The 19,139-nt window shown below is 36.9% G+C and overlaps 1 protein-coding gene across 1 annotated transcript in view; it reads right to left on the bottom strand.

Moving 5' to 3' along the window:
- The window catches only part of ALG6 (ALG6 alpha-1,3-glucosyltransferase), a 67,199-nt gene that overhangs the window by 36,147 nt on the left and 11,913 nt on the right, over positions 1-19,139 (bottom strand). The window contains exon 3 of the mRNA XM_032427364.1: positions 10,418-10,502. Coding sequence (XP_032283255.1) covers positions 10,418-10,502 — 85 coding nt within the window. The remainder of the gene's footprint in view (positions 1-10,417; positions 10,503-19,139) is intronic.

Here is a 19,139-nt window from a genome sequence, read left to right on the forward strand (position 1 = left end):
CATCTCATTTAATATAATTAAAATGAAAAATATGTTATGCAAGGTCAAAAAAATTCATCTAAACTTTTGTCTATTCCCCTTCACTTAAAATTTTTTGTGAAATCACAATTAAAAGTTTTTGAGTAGAGTAAGTAAATAATTTATTGTCTAAACCAAGACACTCTTGAGAGTAAAAGAGGAAGTTATTAATAATTAAGCCATAACAAAAAATGTAAACCAAGTTTGTACCAAGCAAACCGGAACTTACTGTCACTCTATTAATAAATTGATGATTAACATGTACACAACAAAAAAATATGCAACAAAAAAAGACAATTCACTTCTGATAATCTAACAAATTAGAGAAACAATATAAAATCACAATTTAAAAAAGTAAAAATATCAGCAACAAAGAACACACAAAGATTTGATTTATGTAAAGAGAAATACCTCATGGAACAGGTAGACTTTTTTTTTTTTTAGGATTTTTTTTTTTTTTTTTTTTTTAAGATTTTATTTATTTGACAGAGACACAGCGAAAGAGGGAACACAAGCAGGGGGAGTGGGAGAGGGAGAAGCAGGCTTCTTGCGGAGCAGGGAGCCCGATGCGGGGCTCGATCCCAGGACCTGGAATCATGACCTGAGCCGAAGGCAGACGCTTAATGACTGAGCCACCCAGGCGCCCCTTTTTTTAGGATTTTTAAGTAATCTCTACACCCAATATGGGGCTCAAACTCACAACCCCGAGATCAAGAGTTACATGCTCTACCAACTGAGAGAGCCAGGCACCCCAGAACAGGTAGACTTTCAATAAGACTTTGAAAACAATTTAACCAACTTATAATGAGAGCCTATTACATGCAAGATTCTGTGAACTGAGGAAGAAAATTAGGTCTAACATCTATAAATTAATAGACTCCTGAAGTTGGCCAGAACGGGAAGGCATGATATACAACTACTATAACTGAAGAAATGAAAACTAAGTTTACATAAACAGATTCCTTAATTATATCCTTTATAACTAAGGAGCTTCTTCTATCCAATTTATTTTCTCAGTCCTAAGAATAATTTACAGTAACGGAGACCAATCTATATAACCCACAACTAATCAGTATTCATAACCTGTTTCAAATGGGTCACAATTTTTTAGTGTCACAATCTCTTAATTTGGGATTAAAATTTTTTCTTTTAAATTAACATTCAAGGGCGCCTGGGTGGCTCAGTCGTTAAGCGTCTGCCTTCAGCTCAGGTCATGATCCCAGGGTCCTGGGATCGAGCCCCGCATCGGGCTCCCTGCTCAGCCGGGAGCCTGCTTCTCCCTCTCCCGCTCCCCCTGCTTGTGTTCCGTCTCTTGCTGTGTCTCTGTCAAATAAATAAATAAAATCTTTAAAAAATAAAAAATAAAAAAAACATTCAATCTCATTAAATAATCTATTGTTCATCTTCAGAAGGTCTGCTTTGCTTAGTCACATAAATTGTAGGTTTGTATGGAAGGGATGGGGATTAATAAAATGATCAAGGCATGCTGCACAGCCAAGAGATCTGGGCATAGGGTAGTAAAGTATGTACCATCTGGCAGTAGTTGTCACTCCAGGAGCGACATCCATGTGAACCACCCTACGTCCTGTATCTGGCTGGGACTTGAAGCCAAGAGGTAGATAATCCAAGAATCTCCAGGTTAGTTGGAGCCCCTTTTGACAGCTTGAATCTGGGAAACTGGGCCAGGCCAAGAGTGGAGACCAGAGGACTCACTTCTCTGGTACCCTCTGAAGATAGGCACCAATTGTGTTATTTCCAAATTCACCTTATTACCAGGTACACTGGCATAAAGTTTTATTGCATCAACCTCACAGAGTTGTTGAAGGATTGCGTTAAATACATAAAGCTGTTAAATCATTGCCTGACATACAACAAATACATAATAGTAGTTCTAACTGCCTATTAGCCACAAAACTACTGGAAATGGATCTAGCAATGGAAAACCACTTTGACCAATACAATTTCATTTGGTTTTCTGTTTCTTATAAGACAAAAGCTATTTTTTGTTTACTTTAACCTTGAGATTCTCTGGAGATAAGTAAAAGAGGCACTGACAGCAAAGACACATACTAACAGTAAAGTCACTAGTTGAACTGGGAAGAAAGAATGACAGGGCTAACAACCTTTATGGAAAAAGTAGCTTTAAAATGTTTCAAGTAGGGCGCCTGGGTGGCTCAGTCAGTTAAGCGTCTGCCTTTGGCTCAGGTCATGATCCCAGGGTCCTGGTATCCAGCCTCATGTCAGGCGCCCTGCTCAGCAGGGAGTCTGCTTCTCCCCATCCATTTACCCCTCCCCCCTGCTCCTTCTCCCTCTCTCTCTCTCTCTCTCTCTCGCACACACTCTCTCAAATAAATAAATAAAATATTTAAAAAATAAATAAATGTTTCAAGTAAAGCTGCAAAACCTACCAGTAGAAACAAAGCAACTAGTTAATTCTCCTGCTTTATATATTTTGGATATATCTGAAAAGTTGTATAAATGCTATCAATATGTTGAAATGTATTTTCCCAACAAATCCCCATATAATCTCAGCAGCTGTTTTGTCAGAAAAAAATTGGCTGCCATATGAATTATGAAATTACATTCAAGAATATTATTAATAACTTCAAGGTACAATTTTTTCTAATATACAACCCACAGTCATGGGTATTTTTGCTTTTAAAAAATATATATTTTAAAGTGAAATAGTTTCAAACTTACAGAAGGGTTTCAACAGTAGTTCAAAGAACTTCTGTGCATCAAAATTTAAATTTTTTATATGAAAAAAGACACCATAAAAAAAGTTTAAAGACAAGAACAAACAGGAAGATATTTATTTTATACATACACACATACACACACAAGAAAAATTATTAAAACATAGAATACTGTTGTAGCAGACAGACTTTAAGGTCACCATCATGAAGCCCATCTCCTGTTGTTCATACCCTTGAGTATGTACAACCTCACCTTCAGTGTGGGCAAGACCTGTGACTTGCTTGTAACCAATAGAATATGGCAAAGGTGACAGAAGTCACTCTTGTGCTTATGTTTTATGTATATGTAAGATTCTGTCTTGTTAGCAAGTACGCTAGAGAAGGCTCCTTCCACTGACTTTGAAGAGGCAAGCTGTCATGTTTTAGTAAGTGACCATATTGAAGAAGCCACATGGCAAAAAACTACAAGTAAACTCTAGGAGCTGAGAGTAGCTTCCAACAAGAAACTGAAGCCCCCATCTTATAGATGAAAGAAAATTCATTCTGCCAACAGCCAGAGGTACCTTGGTAATGGTCGCTTCTGGTTGAACCTCTGAGAAGGCTAGAGCCCCAGCTAACAACAGGATTGCATGCAGCCTTCTGAGGCCCTGAGCAGAATATCAAGCTAAGCCATGCCTAGACTTTTGACCTAAAAAAACCTTTGTGATTAAAAAATATGTGCTTAAGTAATTACCATTTGTGGTCATTTGTTAACACAGCATAGAAAATTAATGTACAGTAGTCTTCTCTTATCCACAGTTTACTCTCTGCGATTTCAGTTACCAGTGGTCAACTGCAGTCTGCAAGCAGACTGTCCTCCTCACGTATCCTCAGGAGGTCAACAGTAGCTTAATGCTATATCACAATGCCTATGTCATTCATCTCACTTCATCTCATCCCATAGACATTTTATCATCTCACATCATCACAAGAAGAAAAGTGAGTACAGTCCAATAAGATATTTTGAGAGAGAGAAACACATTCATGTAACTTTTATTATAGTACATTGTTATAAATGTTTTATTTTATTACTAATTCTTGTTATTAATCTTTTACTCTGCTTATTTATGAATTAAACATTATCACTGGTATGAATGTATAGGAAAAACCATAGCGTATAGGGTTTGGTGTTATCAATAGCTTCAGGTATCCACTGGGGGTATTGGAGCTTATGCCCCATGGGTAATGGGAGACTACTGTAACTTTATTTAAAAATCATACAAATTATTATAAAAAAGATCAGCAACCCAACAAAAACATGGAAAAAAAATATGAGTATGCAAATTTGAGAAGAAACATGGTGATCATCAAATATACTAAAAGATGCCCAATATCACAAGTACTCAAGGAAATGGAAATTTTAAAAGTCTGGTGTTATTAAGTGTTGATAAATGTATGTGGAAAGAAGATATTCTGGTGTTGGTATCCATTAAAACTACTTCAGAGATTCCACTTCTAAGAATCTACCTAGAAAAAACATGTGCACAGGGAAAATATACTTTATTTAATCATTCCCCTACTAAAAGATATTTTAGAGTATTTCAGGTTTCTCAATACTATAAACAATGCTGAAATAAACAGCTATGCCCACCAATTCTCTTTAAAAAAAAAAAAAATTATTTATTTATTTGACAGAGAGAGGGACACAGCGAGAGAGGGAACACAAGCAGGGGGAGTGGGAGAGGGAGAAGCAGGCTCCCGGCCAAGCAGGGAGCCCGATGTGGGGCTCGATCCCAGGACCCCGGGACCATGACCCGAGCCGAAGGCAGATGCCTAACGACTGAGCCACTCAGGTGCCCCCCAATTCTCTTGATTTATAAAACTGTGATTTCATTTAAAAAGCAACAAGCTCAGGGTAGGCGGACTCTTCCCCTAACCCCAGGTATAAACCATGCCTGCACTGAGCCAACCATTTCTTTTTTTTTTTTTTTTTAAAGATTTTATTTATTTATTTGAGAGAGAGAGAATGAGAGAGAGAGAGCATGAGGAGGGGAGGGTCAGAGGGAGAAGCAGACTCCCCGCCGAGCAGGGACCCTGATGTGGGACTCGATCCCGGGACTCCAGGATCATGACCTGAGCTGAAGGCAGTCGCTTAACCAACTGAGCCACCCAGGCGCCCCACCAACCATTTCTTTTTAATAATGATTGCTTTAAATGTGGGAAAGAAGGAAGCCTGGGTGGCTCAGTTGGTTGGGCAACTGCCTTCAGATTGGGTTGTGATCCCAGGTTCCTGGGATCGAGCCCCGCATCGGGCTCCCTGCTCCGCAGGAGGCCTGCTTCTCCCTCTCCCTCTGCAGCTTCCCCTGCTTATGCTCACTCTCTATGTCAAATCAATAAATAAATCTTTAAAAATTAATTAATTAATGTGGGAAAGATTTTGCTCCTTGACAAAAAGAAAGGTAGAAAGATGGTATTCCTATTATTCTTGCCTTGAACATGGCTGTATAAAGTTACAATGCTTGTAGCCTGAGCAATCATCTACTGACCATGGAGTGAGTACACTCAGGATGAAAAGCCAACATGCCAAGAAGAAAGAATGGCAGAGAGGAAGGAATGGAAAAAGCCTGAGTCCTGGATTGTTATTACTGAGCCACTTTACCAGGATTACAATGACCTACTTCTTGACATAACTGAATTATTTTATTGCTTAAGCTACTATTACTCAAGTTGTCTATTACTTGATGCCAAAAGTCCTGATTCTACACATAAGGAATTTTCATTATAAAATTTATCATAAAATTAAAGAAATAAGTTCTATTTTCCTTCTTAAAATTATACACAATGAATAAATAATAAAAGTTTTCTTTTAATTTAGAATTATCAAAACTAACACTTTTAGGGGCGCCTGAGTGGCTCAGTTGTTAAGCGTCTGCCTTCGGCTCAGGTCATGGTCCCAGGGTCCTGGGATCGAGCCCTGCATCGGGCTCCCTGCTCAGCAGGAAGCCTGCTTCTCCCTCTCCCACTCCTCCTGCTTGTGTTCCTGCTCTCGCTGTGTCTCTCTCTGTCAAATAAATAAATAAAATCTTTAAAAAAAACAAAAAAACTAACACTTTTAAAGTTAACATGACCAATCCTGATATCATATTTTAAACAACTATGTCACTTGGAAAGAGTTTTGACTAATTACACTATAGCTTACTCTAGGTAAAAAGAGAAAGACTTCACTCTTGGAAAACTGAAGTAAAAAATAAGAAATCACACCGTTCAAACATGAATCTGAAACAGATTAGTTTCTCTTAGAATTGTCAGGTGTACATTTTTGGCTTTTCTAGTCTATCCACTAATAAAGAGAAAATTTCTGACATTTATGATACTAAATCATATTTCTTAGATTTCTTACAAACTTTGTGAGGTACTGCACAATCGACTAATGATAAATCATACTTCTTTATACCTTATGTCTCTGTTTCTGAGATGTGGTTCTTTCATTCAAGAAAGATGTGGTTCTTTCATTCAGGATTCTTATGCTACACACTGCCTAATAAAGATTTCAACATTATAAAATTTACCACCATGATTACTTTAGACATTTCATGATATATAAGGCTCACATACCACAATTAAAACTGAATCACATAATTATATCTGAGGTATACATTTCTGGTTTTTAACAAAGAAAAAGAATGAAAATGTATACATGTAATCAACTCTTTTTTTTTTTTTTTTTTTAAGATTTTATTTATTTATTTGACAGAGAGAGACACAGTAAGAGAGGGAACACAAGCAGGGGGAGTGGGAGAGGGAAAAGCAGGCTTCCCGCCGAGCAGGGAGCCCGATGCGGGGCTCGATCCCAGGACCCTGGGATCATGACCTGAGCCGAAGGCAGACGCTTAACGACTGAGCCACCCAGGCGCCCTACATGTAATCAACTCTTGATTATCTGGGCCAAAGTAGGAGACAATTGGTACAAAAAACTGAAAAATGAGATATAAGTATTAGAATAACCCACCCTCCATACTGAATTGAGATTATATTCTCACTCCTGGAATCAATGTTTTATCCAATAACAGTAAGCCAAATGCTGCAATTTATCACTTTTCTGTAATCTTTCAATACTAAATACCACAATTACTTTTGTATCAAAATCTTTGTTGAGAAGTACTTACCATAGAATAGCCAAAAATACAATTATCTTTTCCATGTAATTTTTCAGAAGGAATAAAAAAGAATTACAAAACTCAAAAGCAATGAGCTGGTTTCTCTCAGCAAATATTACCTGATTCTATCAATCAAGCAAGAGAAAAACACATTAAGAATGTACTAGTAATTGGAACAATAATACTCATTGGTTAAATCATTGTATGAGGATATGAAAGATGCTCAAAATAGTACAATAAAGAATAGTGCCAAATATTTATCTGGTCTCTATTTTAAATGCTCTCTGACTAGGGTACAGCCTACCAACCTATTAATAGGGAGTTTAATATGAAGTTTGTGCATGAAACTCTCTCATAAATGAATTATATAAAAGCAGTGACAAAAAACAAAGAATCCTAAAATGTTTATGGAACCACAAAAGACCCCAAATAGCCAAAGCAATTTTGAGAAAGGACAAGGCTGGAGGTATCACACACCCTGATTTCAAGCTATCAAAGCTATAATAACCAAAACAGTATGGTACTAGCATGAAACAGACACAAAGATCAATGGAACAGAATAGAGAGCCCAGAAATAAACCTATGGACATAAGGTCAATTAATCTATGACAAAGGATGTAAGAATACACAATGGGGAAATGACAATCTCTTCAATAAATGGTGTTGGGAAAACTGGACAGCTACATGCAAAAGAATGAAACTGTACCACTATCCTACACCATACACAAAAATAAACTCAAAATGTGTTAAGAACTTGAATATAAGACCTGAAACCACAAAACTACTAGAAGAAAACATAAGCAGTAAGCTCTTTGACATCGGTCTTAGCACTGTATTTTTGGACCAATCCCCTAAGGCAAGGACAACAAAAGCTAAAATAAACAAACAGGATTACATCAAACTAAAAAGCTTTTGTACGATGAAGGAAATCAACAACAAAACAAAAAGGCAACCAACTGAATGGGAGAAGATATTTGCAAATCATATATCCAGTAAGGGGTTATATCCAAAATATATAAAGAACTTACACAACTTATATCAAAAAACAAACAACCAAATTAAAGAATGGGCAGAGGACTTAAATAGCCATTTTTCCAAAACAGACATACAGATGACCAACAGGCACATGAAAAGATGCTCAACATCACTAAGAATCAGAAAGATGCAAATCAAAACCACAATGAGATAACATCTCATCACACTGGTCAGATTGGCTAATATCAAAAAGATAAGAAACAAGTGTTGGTAAGGACATGGAGAAAAGGGAATCCATGAACTGCTGGGAAATAACTTGGTGCAGCCACTATGGAAAACAGCAAGAAGTTTCCTCAAAAAATTAAAAATAGAACTAGCATAAAATCCAGCAATTCTACTTCTAGGTATTTATCCAAAGAAAATGGAAACACCAATTCGAGAGATATATGCATCCCTATGTTCACTGTAGCATTATTTACAATAGCCAAGATATGGAACCAACCTAAGTATCCATTGCTAGATAAATGGATAAAGAAGATGTGGTATATAAGTAACTCTTGAACAATACAGAGGTTAGGGGCCTCGACCTGACACAGTTGAAAATCCATATATAACTTCTGACTCCCCAAAACTTAATTATTAATAGCCGGTTGACTGGAAGCCTTACCAGTAACATAAACAGTTGATTAACACATATTTTGTATGTTTTATGTATCATATACTGTATTCTTCCAATAAAGTAAGTTAGAGAAAAGAAAATGCTATTAAAATCATAAGGAAGGGAAAATACATTGATAGTACTGTACTATATTTATTTTAAAAATCCGCATATAAGTGGACCTTTGTAGTTCATTCAAACCTGTGTTGTTCAAGGGTCAACTAAATAGGGGCGCCTGGCTGGCTAGTCGGTAGAGCATCCAACTCTTGGTCTCAGGGTTGTGAGTTCAAGCCCGATGTTGGGTGTAAAGATCACTTAAATAAATAAAACTTAAAAAAAAAAAAGGGTCAACTGAATATATGCAGTGGAATATTACTCAGCCACAAAAAAAGAACAAATTCTTGCCATCTGCAACAACATGGATGGACCCAGAGGGTATTATGCTGAGTGAAATAAGTCAGACAGAGAAAGACAAATACTGTGTGATTTCACTTATATATGTAATCTAGATAACAAATGAACAAAACAAAACAAATACAGATTCATATAAACAGGAAACAAACTGTTGGTTATCAGAGTGGGAAGGGGTTGTGGGGTGGACAAAATAAGTGAAGGGGATTAAGACGTACAAACTATTTATAAAATAAGTAAATCATGGGGATATAATCCACAGCACAGGGAATATAGTCAATAATGTTATAATAAGTTTGTATGGTGACAGATGGTGACTAGACATCATGGGGATCATTTCATAAAGTATAAAAATATTAGGGCGCCTGGGTGGCTCAGTTGGTTAAGCGACTGCCTTCGGCTCAGGTCATGATCCTGGAGTCCCGGGATCGAGTCCCGCATCGGGCTCCCTGCTCAGCAGGGAGTCTGCTTCTCCCTCTCCCGCTCCCCCCTCTTGTGCTCTCTCTCTCTCTCACTCTCTCTCTCAAATAAATAAATAAAATCTTTAAAAAAAAAAAAAAATAAAAATAAAGTATAAAAATATTAAATCACTATGATGTACACCTGAAACTAACAGGATTTTTTATGTCAATTATATTTCAATTTAAAAATAATAATAAATGTATTTTAACTTTGAAAAAAAAAGGTATCATATAATTTCCTCACATAAAATCCCATGAAATGGTTCTTTTGGATTCTAATGACTTGAATAATTTATCAACATACAGAAAAAAAAAAAAAAGCAGTGACTAAAGCAATCAACAGAACAATGCAAACAGTTTGTGTAGCCAGTCTCTCATAAAAGAATCTATTAGGCATCCAATAAGTCAATAAATAAAGTCATCAATTGTTACCAGAATATGTTTGATAAAAATGACAAAGGCACAAATTTCTGTAAAGATATAACCACACCTAACATTTCCTGAAAGCTCATTTTGTTGCAGACACTGGTGCTTTACATATATCATCTTATTCAATCCTCATAATAATCCAGTGAAATATGTACTCTATCATTTCCACTCTAGAAGTGATAAAACCATGGCAGAGAAAGTTAAATAATTTCACCAAAGCTCACACAGCTAGTAAATAGTAGAGACAGGATCTGAACTCAGGCAATCCAACTTGAGCACCAACATTCCTTACCACTAAGCTACTGCTCGTTCATATCTCTTTCACTCCTAATAAAGAAACTCTGCAAAACCACCAGGAAAAATACTGTTAGCCCAGGATGGTTCTTCAGTTTATGTCCAGAGGAGCCTATAAGATATATAGTGTTCTATCCTCAAAGTTCTTAGCATATTCCAGCTGCTGAGTACATGGGTAACTTTCAGGAGTATAAAATTTCAAAGATGAGCCTATAATATGCAAGGTAATACAAGAAAATGAGGATGATGAAGATGAATAGCATACTTTCCTTTTAAATTATCTTAAATAATCTGTATTAACTATGATAAACAATAAAATCAAGTTAAAATGATCCATACCATTGTTTGACTGGTAAATTAAAAGTAATTTCTTGCCAGTGTCTCTGAGCTTCATAATCACCAAACATAGGGGGTTTTCCAGCACCTAGATGAAAGGTAAAAAGAGCCAGACAACAATATACTTTAATGTATCAATGATATTTATTTCCTTATGAAATTTTTCTAAATTATAGAAAGGCAGTGTCGGTTAAAGAACAGAGACATTACCGAAACAGCAGAGATGAGGTGTGAATCCTAGCACTGCTAGTACACTGAGTGACTGTGTGACCTTGGACAAATTACTTAACCTCCCTAAACTTCGGCACATTAAAAACAGGATATACCCAGGGGCGCCTAGGTGTCTCAGTTGGTTAAGCATCTGCCTTTGGCTCAGGTCATGATCCCAGGGTGCTGGGATCAAGCCCACATCCGCTCCTTGCTCAGAGGGGAGCCTGCTTCTCCCCTGCCTGCCGCTCCCCCTGCTTGTGCTGGCTCTCTCCCTCTCTCTCTGTATCAAATAAATAAAATCTTTTAAAAAGAAATACAAGCTATTGTTAACATTAATTAGTTAATAATACTAATTATAAAATATTCAAGTTTATTTTTACTTCATGAGAAAGACTATCAATTATACTGTCCAGTAAGTATCTAAAACAATAATAATAATGAGTATCTATATTTTACAAGGGGCTTTTGCAAACTAAATATAAATAACTGAAGGTCAAGTATAGAACCAAAACCAGACTATATGTGACAAAGACATTTGTTAGGTCAGGCTTTGCTGACTGTCAAATGACTGATATAAAGACTGTCGGTTTACAGCTTTTTTTTTTTTATTTCAAAATTGCTAATAGGGATAATGAATCTTTAATAACTAACAACTGATAGCACCTACTATGTGCCAGATACAGCACTGAAATAAGTATTATTATTATCCCCAATGTACAGCTGAAAAAACAGAGGCAATTCACCCAGGCATCAAGTAGCAGAGTCTGGATTTGAACTCAGGCAAACTGGCTCCATAATCCATGCTTTTAACTCCTACTTTATATTGGTCACAGCTTGGTTAAGTAGGTTATTAACCTTAAGTCATGTTAAATGACATAAAGGTAATTCCATTTAATAAATAGTAAACATCCACTATTTAACCAGCAGGTAACTACAAAATTGTGAGAAGCCCAGACATGTGCAGTACAGTCACAGGTTTTTAAATCAGCAACTGAAAATCACATACAGTCAAATATACTCAATAATCCATTAGTTATTAATTAATGCCACATTGAAGAATGATATATTAACACTCATTCAAATCCAACCCAGATTTTCTCCAGTTTTGGAACACTACATTAAGTAGGGCTTTTTGCATGTAATGACTACATTATACCAATATTCTTTAATGGCTAGCATCTTCACCCAAGGAGATATCCCCACTGTTGAGATAATCACGGGAAAAGCAGATTAACATCTTCAAAGCAAAAAAGAGAGTGACTATCACAAGCAATTACCACAGTACACAGACACATGTATACACACACACATATACACACATACACACACACCTGTCCCTCTCTCAAAAAATACCGTCTTCTTCATTTTTGTATTCTCAGATGTACTGGCAAACTGGTAGATTCTCAGTGAATGATGCTGAAGCAAGAATACTGATACAATCAGTGTGATATAGCAAGGATTTTAAGTTCAAAAGATTTGAAATTTTGAGTCCATGATTTTCCACTTACCATATGTGCAACATTAAGCAATTTGTGATGGCAGACCAAATTATGCTGACTATTCTAATACAATGCCCATTTATTGGTTCTTGCCCAAAACATCTTTAAGTCATTGACAGAGACTTTAAAATTCTAAGCCTCTGTTCATGCTGCTTACTCCCTGTTTATACATCCCTTCCATTAATTCATATCCAATCTTTAGGAATCACCTCAAATTCCAAATTCTCCATGAAACCTTCCTTATAAATTAAAAACACATTGTTCGCTGATTTTTTTTTTATTTATTTGAGAGAGAGAGGGAGAGCACAAGCAGGGAGAGGGGGCAAAGGGAGAGGAAGAAGCAGGCTCCCCACAGACCACAAAGCCCAGGACACTGTGATCATGATCTGAGCCAAAATCAGATGCTTAATTGACTGAATCACCCAGGAGCCTCCATTGTTCACTGATTATTTACTTCTCATAATACTTATATTTTCAGTATCACCTATTTTGTCACATGACTATACTATTTCCTAACTGCTACCCAAGTAAGAATTTTAGTTCCTATGAACAAGAGAATATGATTTTCCAGAGTTCAAAGGACACATTGGTATATACATACTTTCATTAAAAACTTATTTAATTAACTGAACAGGAGAGGGAGAATAACCTTTTTTTTTTTTGGAAGTTAAAATACCCCAGTGAATTGCAACTTTTGCATGTGCATTTTATAGGATAGGAATGTGTGTTTTGGGACACCTGGGTGGCTCAGTCGGTTAAGTGTCTGCCTTTGGCTCAGGTCATGATCTCAGGGTTGTGGGATCAAGCCCCGCATCGCATCGCATCGCATCGCATCGCATCGCATCACATCACATCGCATCGCGCACTCTGCTCAGTGGGGAGCCTGCTTCTCCCTCTGCCTGCAACTTCCCCTGTTTGTGCTCTCTCTCGCTGACAAATAAATAAATAAAATCTTTAAAAAAAAAAAAAGAATGTGTGTTTCTACTTTAAGGAATATAACCATTGTCTATGGCTTCTTTTGTGGGGGGGAGGAGTTGATTTCTATTTTTTGTTTTGTTTTTGTTTAGTTCCACTGGGATAATAAAAGTCAGAGAGGATCTTAGGTAATTTTCTACACCTGAAAAAATCCAACTATCTAGATTTTCTGAAATTGCTCTAGACGTGTGGTCAATGTGGAAGAATTTATTACCATTCTCTAACAAATAGAAGAATGGATAATGACTCTCTTTGGGGTTGAGAAACAAGTTTCTATCCAGAGTCTGACCTACTTCAATAAATCCAGCTGACACTGGCTATGAAATTAGTACTTAAGTTTTTAAAACTGCTAAAGTGCCCTTAAAGCAACCCAGAAGGACAACCCAACTGTACCTGTGGGAGATTCACCTGGGAAGGACAAAAAGGATTCCTTCCACAGTGATTAATTCTACAAATTCATTTACATAAAATTCATAATTACATAAAGAAAACACACTAATGTATATTCATGGAGTTTCAATTTTGTCTTGTTCTCAGGGAAATGGGCTTAAGCAGCACTTAGATATTCATTTTATCAATTGTTGTTCAACTATTCAGAATTATGCTATAATTTAAAAAACAAGTAGTTTCTTTGATAACAATACATTCTAACTGCCTTTACATTTAAATTTTAAACATTCTAAGAGAATTTGGCTAAAATTTTCCAGAACAAAATCCCCCTTTTATATGTTCTTGGTGAGTAAGAAGAAACATTATAAACAGCAATGGGTAACTTGAGAGAAACTAACCAATAAAATAAACATTTCTTCTTTTTTTTTAAGATTTACTTATTTGAGAGAAAGAGAGACACAGGGAGAGTGCACGAGTGAGGGGAGAGGGAAAGGGAGAGTCTTCAAGCCGACTCCCCACTGAGTGTGGAGCATGATCCCAGGACCCTGAGATCAAACCTAGAGTCAGATGCCTAACTGAGCCACCCAGGTGCCCCAAAACTAACTAATTAAATAGAACACAGTCATGCTTTAACAATGATTGATATGTTGCCAAAAAAAAAAAAAAAAAAAAGATTCTCTATGGCTTATCCCTCCTAAACAGCCAATAAAACTTTGGGGGGAAAAGAGTATTAGAATAAAATAACTTTCCTTGGTTCAAGTATTACTATTTGCTCAACAACTATAGAGAAACCGTGAATCTCTACAAGACATAAGAAACAATCAATACTAAAATCAGAATTTGTTTCCTCCCTGGGGCTACTGGTTGGCTCAGTTGGTAAAGCATGAGACTCAATCTCAGGGCCATGAGAAAGCTCCATGATGGGTGAAGAGATTACTAAAACATGAATACCCCCCAAAAAAAAGAATTTATTTCCTCCCCAAAGCTTGTTTAAAAGTAAAAAGCAGGGGTGCCTGCATGGCTCGGTCCGTTAAGAGTGGTTCAGCATCTGCCTTTGGCTCAGGTCCTGATCCCAACATCCTGGGATCAACCAGGGGCTTCCGTGCTCAGCGGGGAGTCTGCTTCTCCCTCGCCCAGCTCCTGCGAGCACATGCCCGCACGCTCACTCGCGCTCTCTCTCTCTCCTCCCCTCTCAAATAAATAAATCTTTTTTTAAATTAAGTAAATAAATGCACAAACAATGAATCATGGAACACTATATCTAAAACTAATGATGTAATGTACGGGGATTAACATAACAATAAAAAAATTTAAAAAAAATTAAGTAAATAAATAAACATAACAAGCAATATTTATTCAATATTTTTAGGTCTGTAAAAATCAATTACATAAGCAGCATTTTAGTTAGGGGTATAATGTAAATATGTAAGGGGTACACATTTTAGAAAAATTTAAATTACAATACACATTAAGTAGTTTGCCTATACAATATACGCATTTCCAAAGGAAAAATAATGGATTAATACTGAGCAAGCTAACCTGAGCTTCCTCACTTGAGTGCTTCCTAATTACAATCTTAAAACAAGATAAATGAAAAGCAAATTAAAATAAGCATGTTAAAAAGAAATTATAACAAAAAAGGTATTTTAATTAAGATAAAATCCCAGAATCAAGGATGTCATACTTAATTCTTTAATTCTGCCAGCCTCCTATGATATAGAAGTTCTTTACAAGTGCTAAAAATGTTGTATTTTTTATGATGGGGTTAAGAACTGACAGAATCACAATTTTTCTTAGTGCTTAGCACTTTATTCTTCTCACACGAAAAATGACAAAAACATATAATAACCACCTATAAAAGATTTCTACAAATATTCTACTACTGTATAATAACAATACTTTTCCTATACAATAATCCAAAAGTAATCCTGTTATGTTGACTTTCTTATGGGACAATTTAAGAGTAAAGTTTAAAATAAGCAGGAGTCCTATTTTCCAGATAAAGTAAGTAACTGAGTAAACTCAGACTTTAGGAGAGAAATGTTAGAGTAAATAATGTATGTAAGCCACAGGATAGAAAAGTATTATATATGCTTGTAGTCCTCTATTCAGTTCCCATTAAGCATTTGATTACATATGCCAGTAATACTGAAATAGTGTGATTCCTTAAATTATGTTATTCTACTCTATACCTTTAGTTCTTTTCTACTTCACCTCAACATGAAAAGTTCAAAGAAAATAATGTATCTGTCAAAATTAGAAGACTAAAGGAAAATTTTAAGAACAACATAATGATCAGTTATAAAATCATGCTGAAGGAAGAAAAAGAGATGACCATCCAATAGACCAGTTATAGGATGAAAGCAAAGGTAACATAAATTACATATTTTACACAACAACTTTTGACAGGGCTTTTTTTCTGACCTCCTTACCCCATTCCTGCTACCAAACTAACTCCCTCTTTCCATTCAAACTTCTTTTTTTTTTTTAAAGATTTTATTTATTTATTTGACAGAGAGATAGAGAACACAAGTAGGCAGAGGGAGAGGGAGAAGCAGGCTCCCCGCAGAGCAGGGAGCCCGATGCGGGACTCGATCCCAGGACCCTGGGATCGTGACCTGAGCCGAAGGCAGCCGCCCAACCGACTGAGCCACCCAGGCACCCTCCATTCAAACTTCTAAGAGTCGCTATGCCCTCTTGTTAACTCTCATTTAGTCCTCAATTCATTATAGTCTGATAATTAAGAGGCTCACAATGGCCTCCTTAGAGATCTTTTGTCTATTCTTAATTTTCACCCTACTTGACAGTCTAGAACTTGACACTGTAGGCCAGTCCTTATTTCTTAAATTTCTCTAATTTCCTGGCTTCCAGGCTCTAATCCTCCCTCCTCATGGTTTCTTCTGAGCCTCCTTTAATCATTCCCCTTCTCTGTGAAAGTGATCAGTGGTTAAATCTGTTTTCTTCTTGCAATATAAATGCCCCCAATCCTGTGGCTTTAACCATCATCTGTATCAACATTTTCTAAAGATCAGAGTAACATGTGGAGGTTTTAAAAATACAGATGAGGGGCACCTGGGTGGCTCAGTTGGTTAAGCATCTGCCTTCGACTCAGGTCATGATCCCGGAGTCCTGGGATTGAGCCCAGCATCAGGCTCCCTGCTCAGCAGAGAGTCTGCTTCTCCCTCTGCCCTTCACCCTGCTTGTGCTCTCTCTCTCTCGCTCTCTCAAATAAATAAATAAAATCTTTTAAAAAATTTAAAAAAATACAGGTGAGACCAGTTTCCAGCAACATGGCAGACTTAGGTCAGAAAAACACCTCCAGGGTGCCTGGGTGGCTCAGTCATTAAGCGTCTGCCTTCGGCTCGGGTCATGATCCCAGGGTCCTGGGATCGAGTCCCACATCGAGCTCCCTGTTCGGCAGGAAGCCTGCTTCTCTCTCTCCCACTCCCCCTGCTTGTGTTCCTGCTCTCGCTATCTCTCTCTCTCTCAAATAAATAAATAAATAAAAATCTTTAAAATAAAAAAAAGAAAGAAAGAAAAACACCTCCAATGGGGGGGGGGGGCGGGTAATGGCTGAATTAGCGTCAAAACAAGAGAATTCCTTAGGAGCCAGAAATAACAAAAGAAGTTTAAGATCAAGACAAGTAAGCATTAGTCCTGAGGGTATCCAATGACCTTTTGTGACCTATGGCCTGGCTACCGAAGTTCTACGAAATAGAGGTATAGCCTAGAACTTGAACAGGTAAAAACTTCAGTGACAGAGAACCATTTACTAGGATATAAAATAACAATGCCTTTGGGGAAATGGGGAAGATAATATTTATCTCTGCCTTGGCTCCTGGTAGTACAGGAAAAAAAGAAGTCTCCTGAAAATTCCTAACATTATCCTGCATTCACCCAGTGTGGGGCCTGAATTCACACCAAGAATTACAGCTGAAGAGGGGCGCCTGGGTGGCTCAGTCGTCGGGCGTCTGCCTTTGGCTCGGGTCATGGTCCCGGGGTCCTAGGATCAAGCCCCCGCATAGGGCTCCCTGCTCGGCGGGAGGCCTGCTTCTCCCTCTCCCACTCCCCCTGCTTGTGTTCCCTCTCTCGCTGTCTCTCTCTCTCTCTGTTTCAAAAAATAAACAAAATCTTTTTAAAAAATTTTTTTAAATAAAAAATAAAGAATTACAGCCAAAGAAACCTTAAGATGAGAATTTAGTTTGACTTTAATAGTGCCCAAAGTGCCTAGCAGGAGGCAACCTAAATCCTCTGGAGAAATACACAGTAAACTTGGGCCTCAAAAAATTCTCACAGATAAAAGTTCCAAGTAACTTGAGCTCACAATTTTAAAAAATCGCTAAACCCACAAACAAAATACCATGAGCTAGAGTCCATAGAACCAACAAACCAGGAAATCAAACTGCAGGTATTAGTATTTTCTGAGAGGGAATATAAAATAAGTATGGCTAATATGTTTAAAGATATAAAAGAAGACACTGAGAATATGTTGAAGGAACAAGAGACAATCAGAAATGATGAAGATGATTTGAAAAGGAAACAAACAGAACTTTTGGAAATAAAAAAATACAGTAATTAAAATTGTAAAAACTCAATCGCTAGTTAAAAAACAGATTAAACACAACTAAAAAGAAAAGTAATGACAAGGAAGATAGATCTGATGATTATAAAAAAAAAGCAGTATGAAGAAACTATGAGACAGAATATAGGAGATTTTGAGACATAGAGGATAGGATGAAAGGACCCAATATACCTATAATCAGAGTTGCACAAGGAAAACAGAAATGAGGGAGATGAAATACTTGAAGAGAGAACTGAAAATATAAACTCAAAGAGATGAAGAGATTATTGTCTGTTTTATTTTCTGCTATATCACCTGCCTTTGGCATGAGTACCCTACACATATGTGGTGAATTAATAAAAGACCAAAGATCTAACATATATCTAACCAGAGTTTTACAAAGAGGAAACAGAATGAGAAGAGACAGTAGCTGAGCAGTTTCAAGAACAGACAGAAGGTTACCATTCATTAGACTCAGAAATCCCAGAATATCCTGAGGATAAATTTTTTAATACTCACACTTCGATACATCATAGTGAAATTGCAGCAAGAGAGAAAAGACAAATTACCTACAAAGAAATAACAACTGAAATGACAGCTGATGGTCTGAACATAGCAACAGAAACTAAAAGACAATGAAATGAGATTTTCAAAATATTAAGAGAAAATAATTGTCAACACAGAATTCCAAACCCAGTAAAATGTTAGGACCTAGAGCAAACTAAAGGCATTTTCAGATAAAAACTAAGCCACCAACAGGCTCTAACTAAAAAAAAAAAAAACCTCCCGGAGGGTGCCCATTTGACTCTGTCGGTAGAGCATATAACTCTTGATCTCAGGGTTCTGAGTGCAAGCCCCACACTGGGAACTGAGCCTACTTAAAAAAATTGTTTTCTAATTAAAAAAAAAAAAATTTAAAAACCTCCCAAAGATTTGGAGCACTCAGTCAGCTGAGTGTCCAAATCTTGATCTCGGCTCAGGTCTTGATCTCATGGTCATGAGTTCAAGCCCCACACTGGGCTCAGTGCTGGGCATGGAGACTACTTAAAAAACAAAAACAAAAACATTATGCTAAGCAAAATAAGTCAAT

The sequence above is a fragment of the Phoca vitulina genome, unplaced genomic scaffold, assembly GCF_004348235.1.
Source record: "Phoca vitulina isolate PV1807 unplaced genomic scaffold, GSC_HSeal_1.0 scaffold2, whole genome shotgun sequence".
NCBI lineage: Eukaryota > Metazoa > Chordata > Mammalia > Carnivora > Phocidae > Phoca > Phoca vitulina.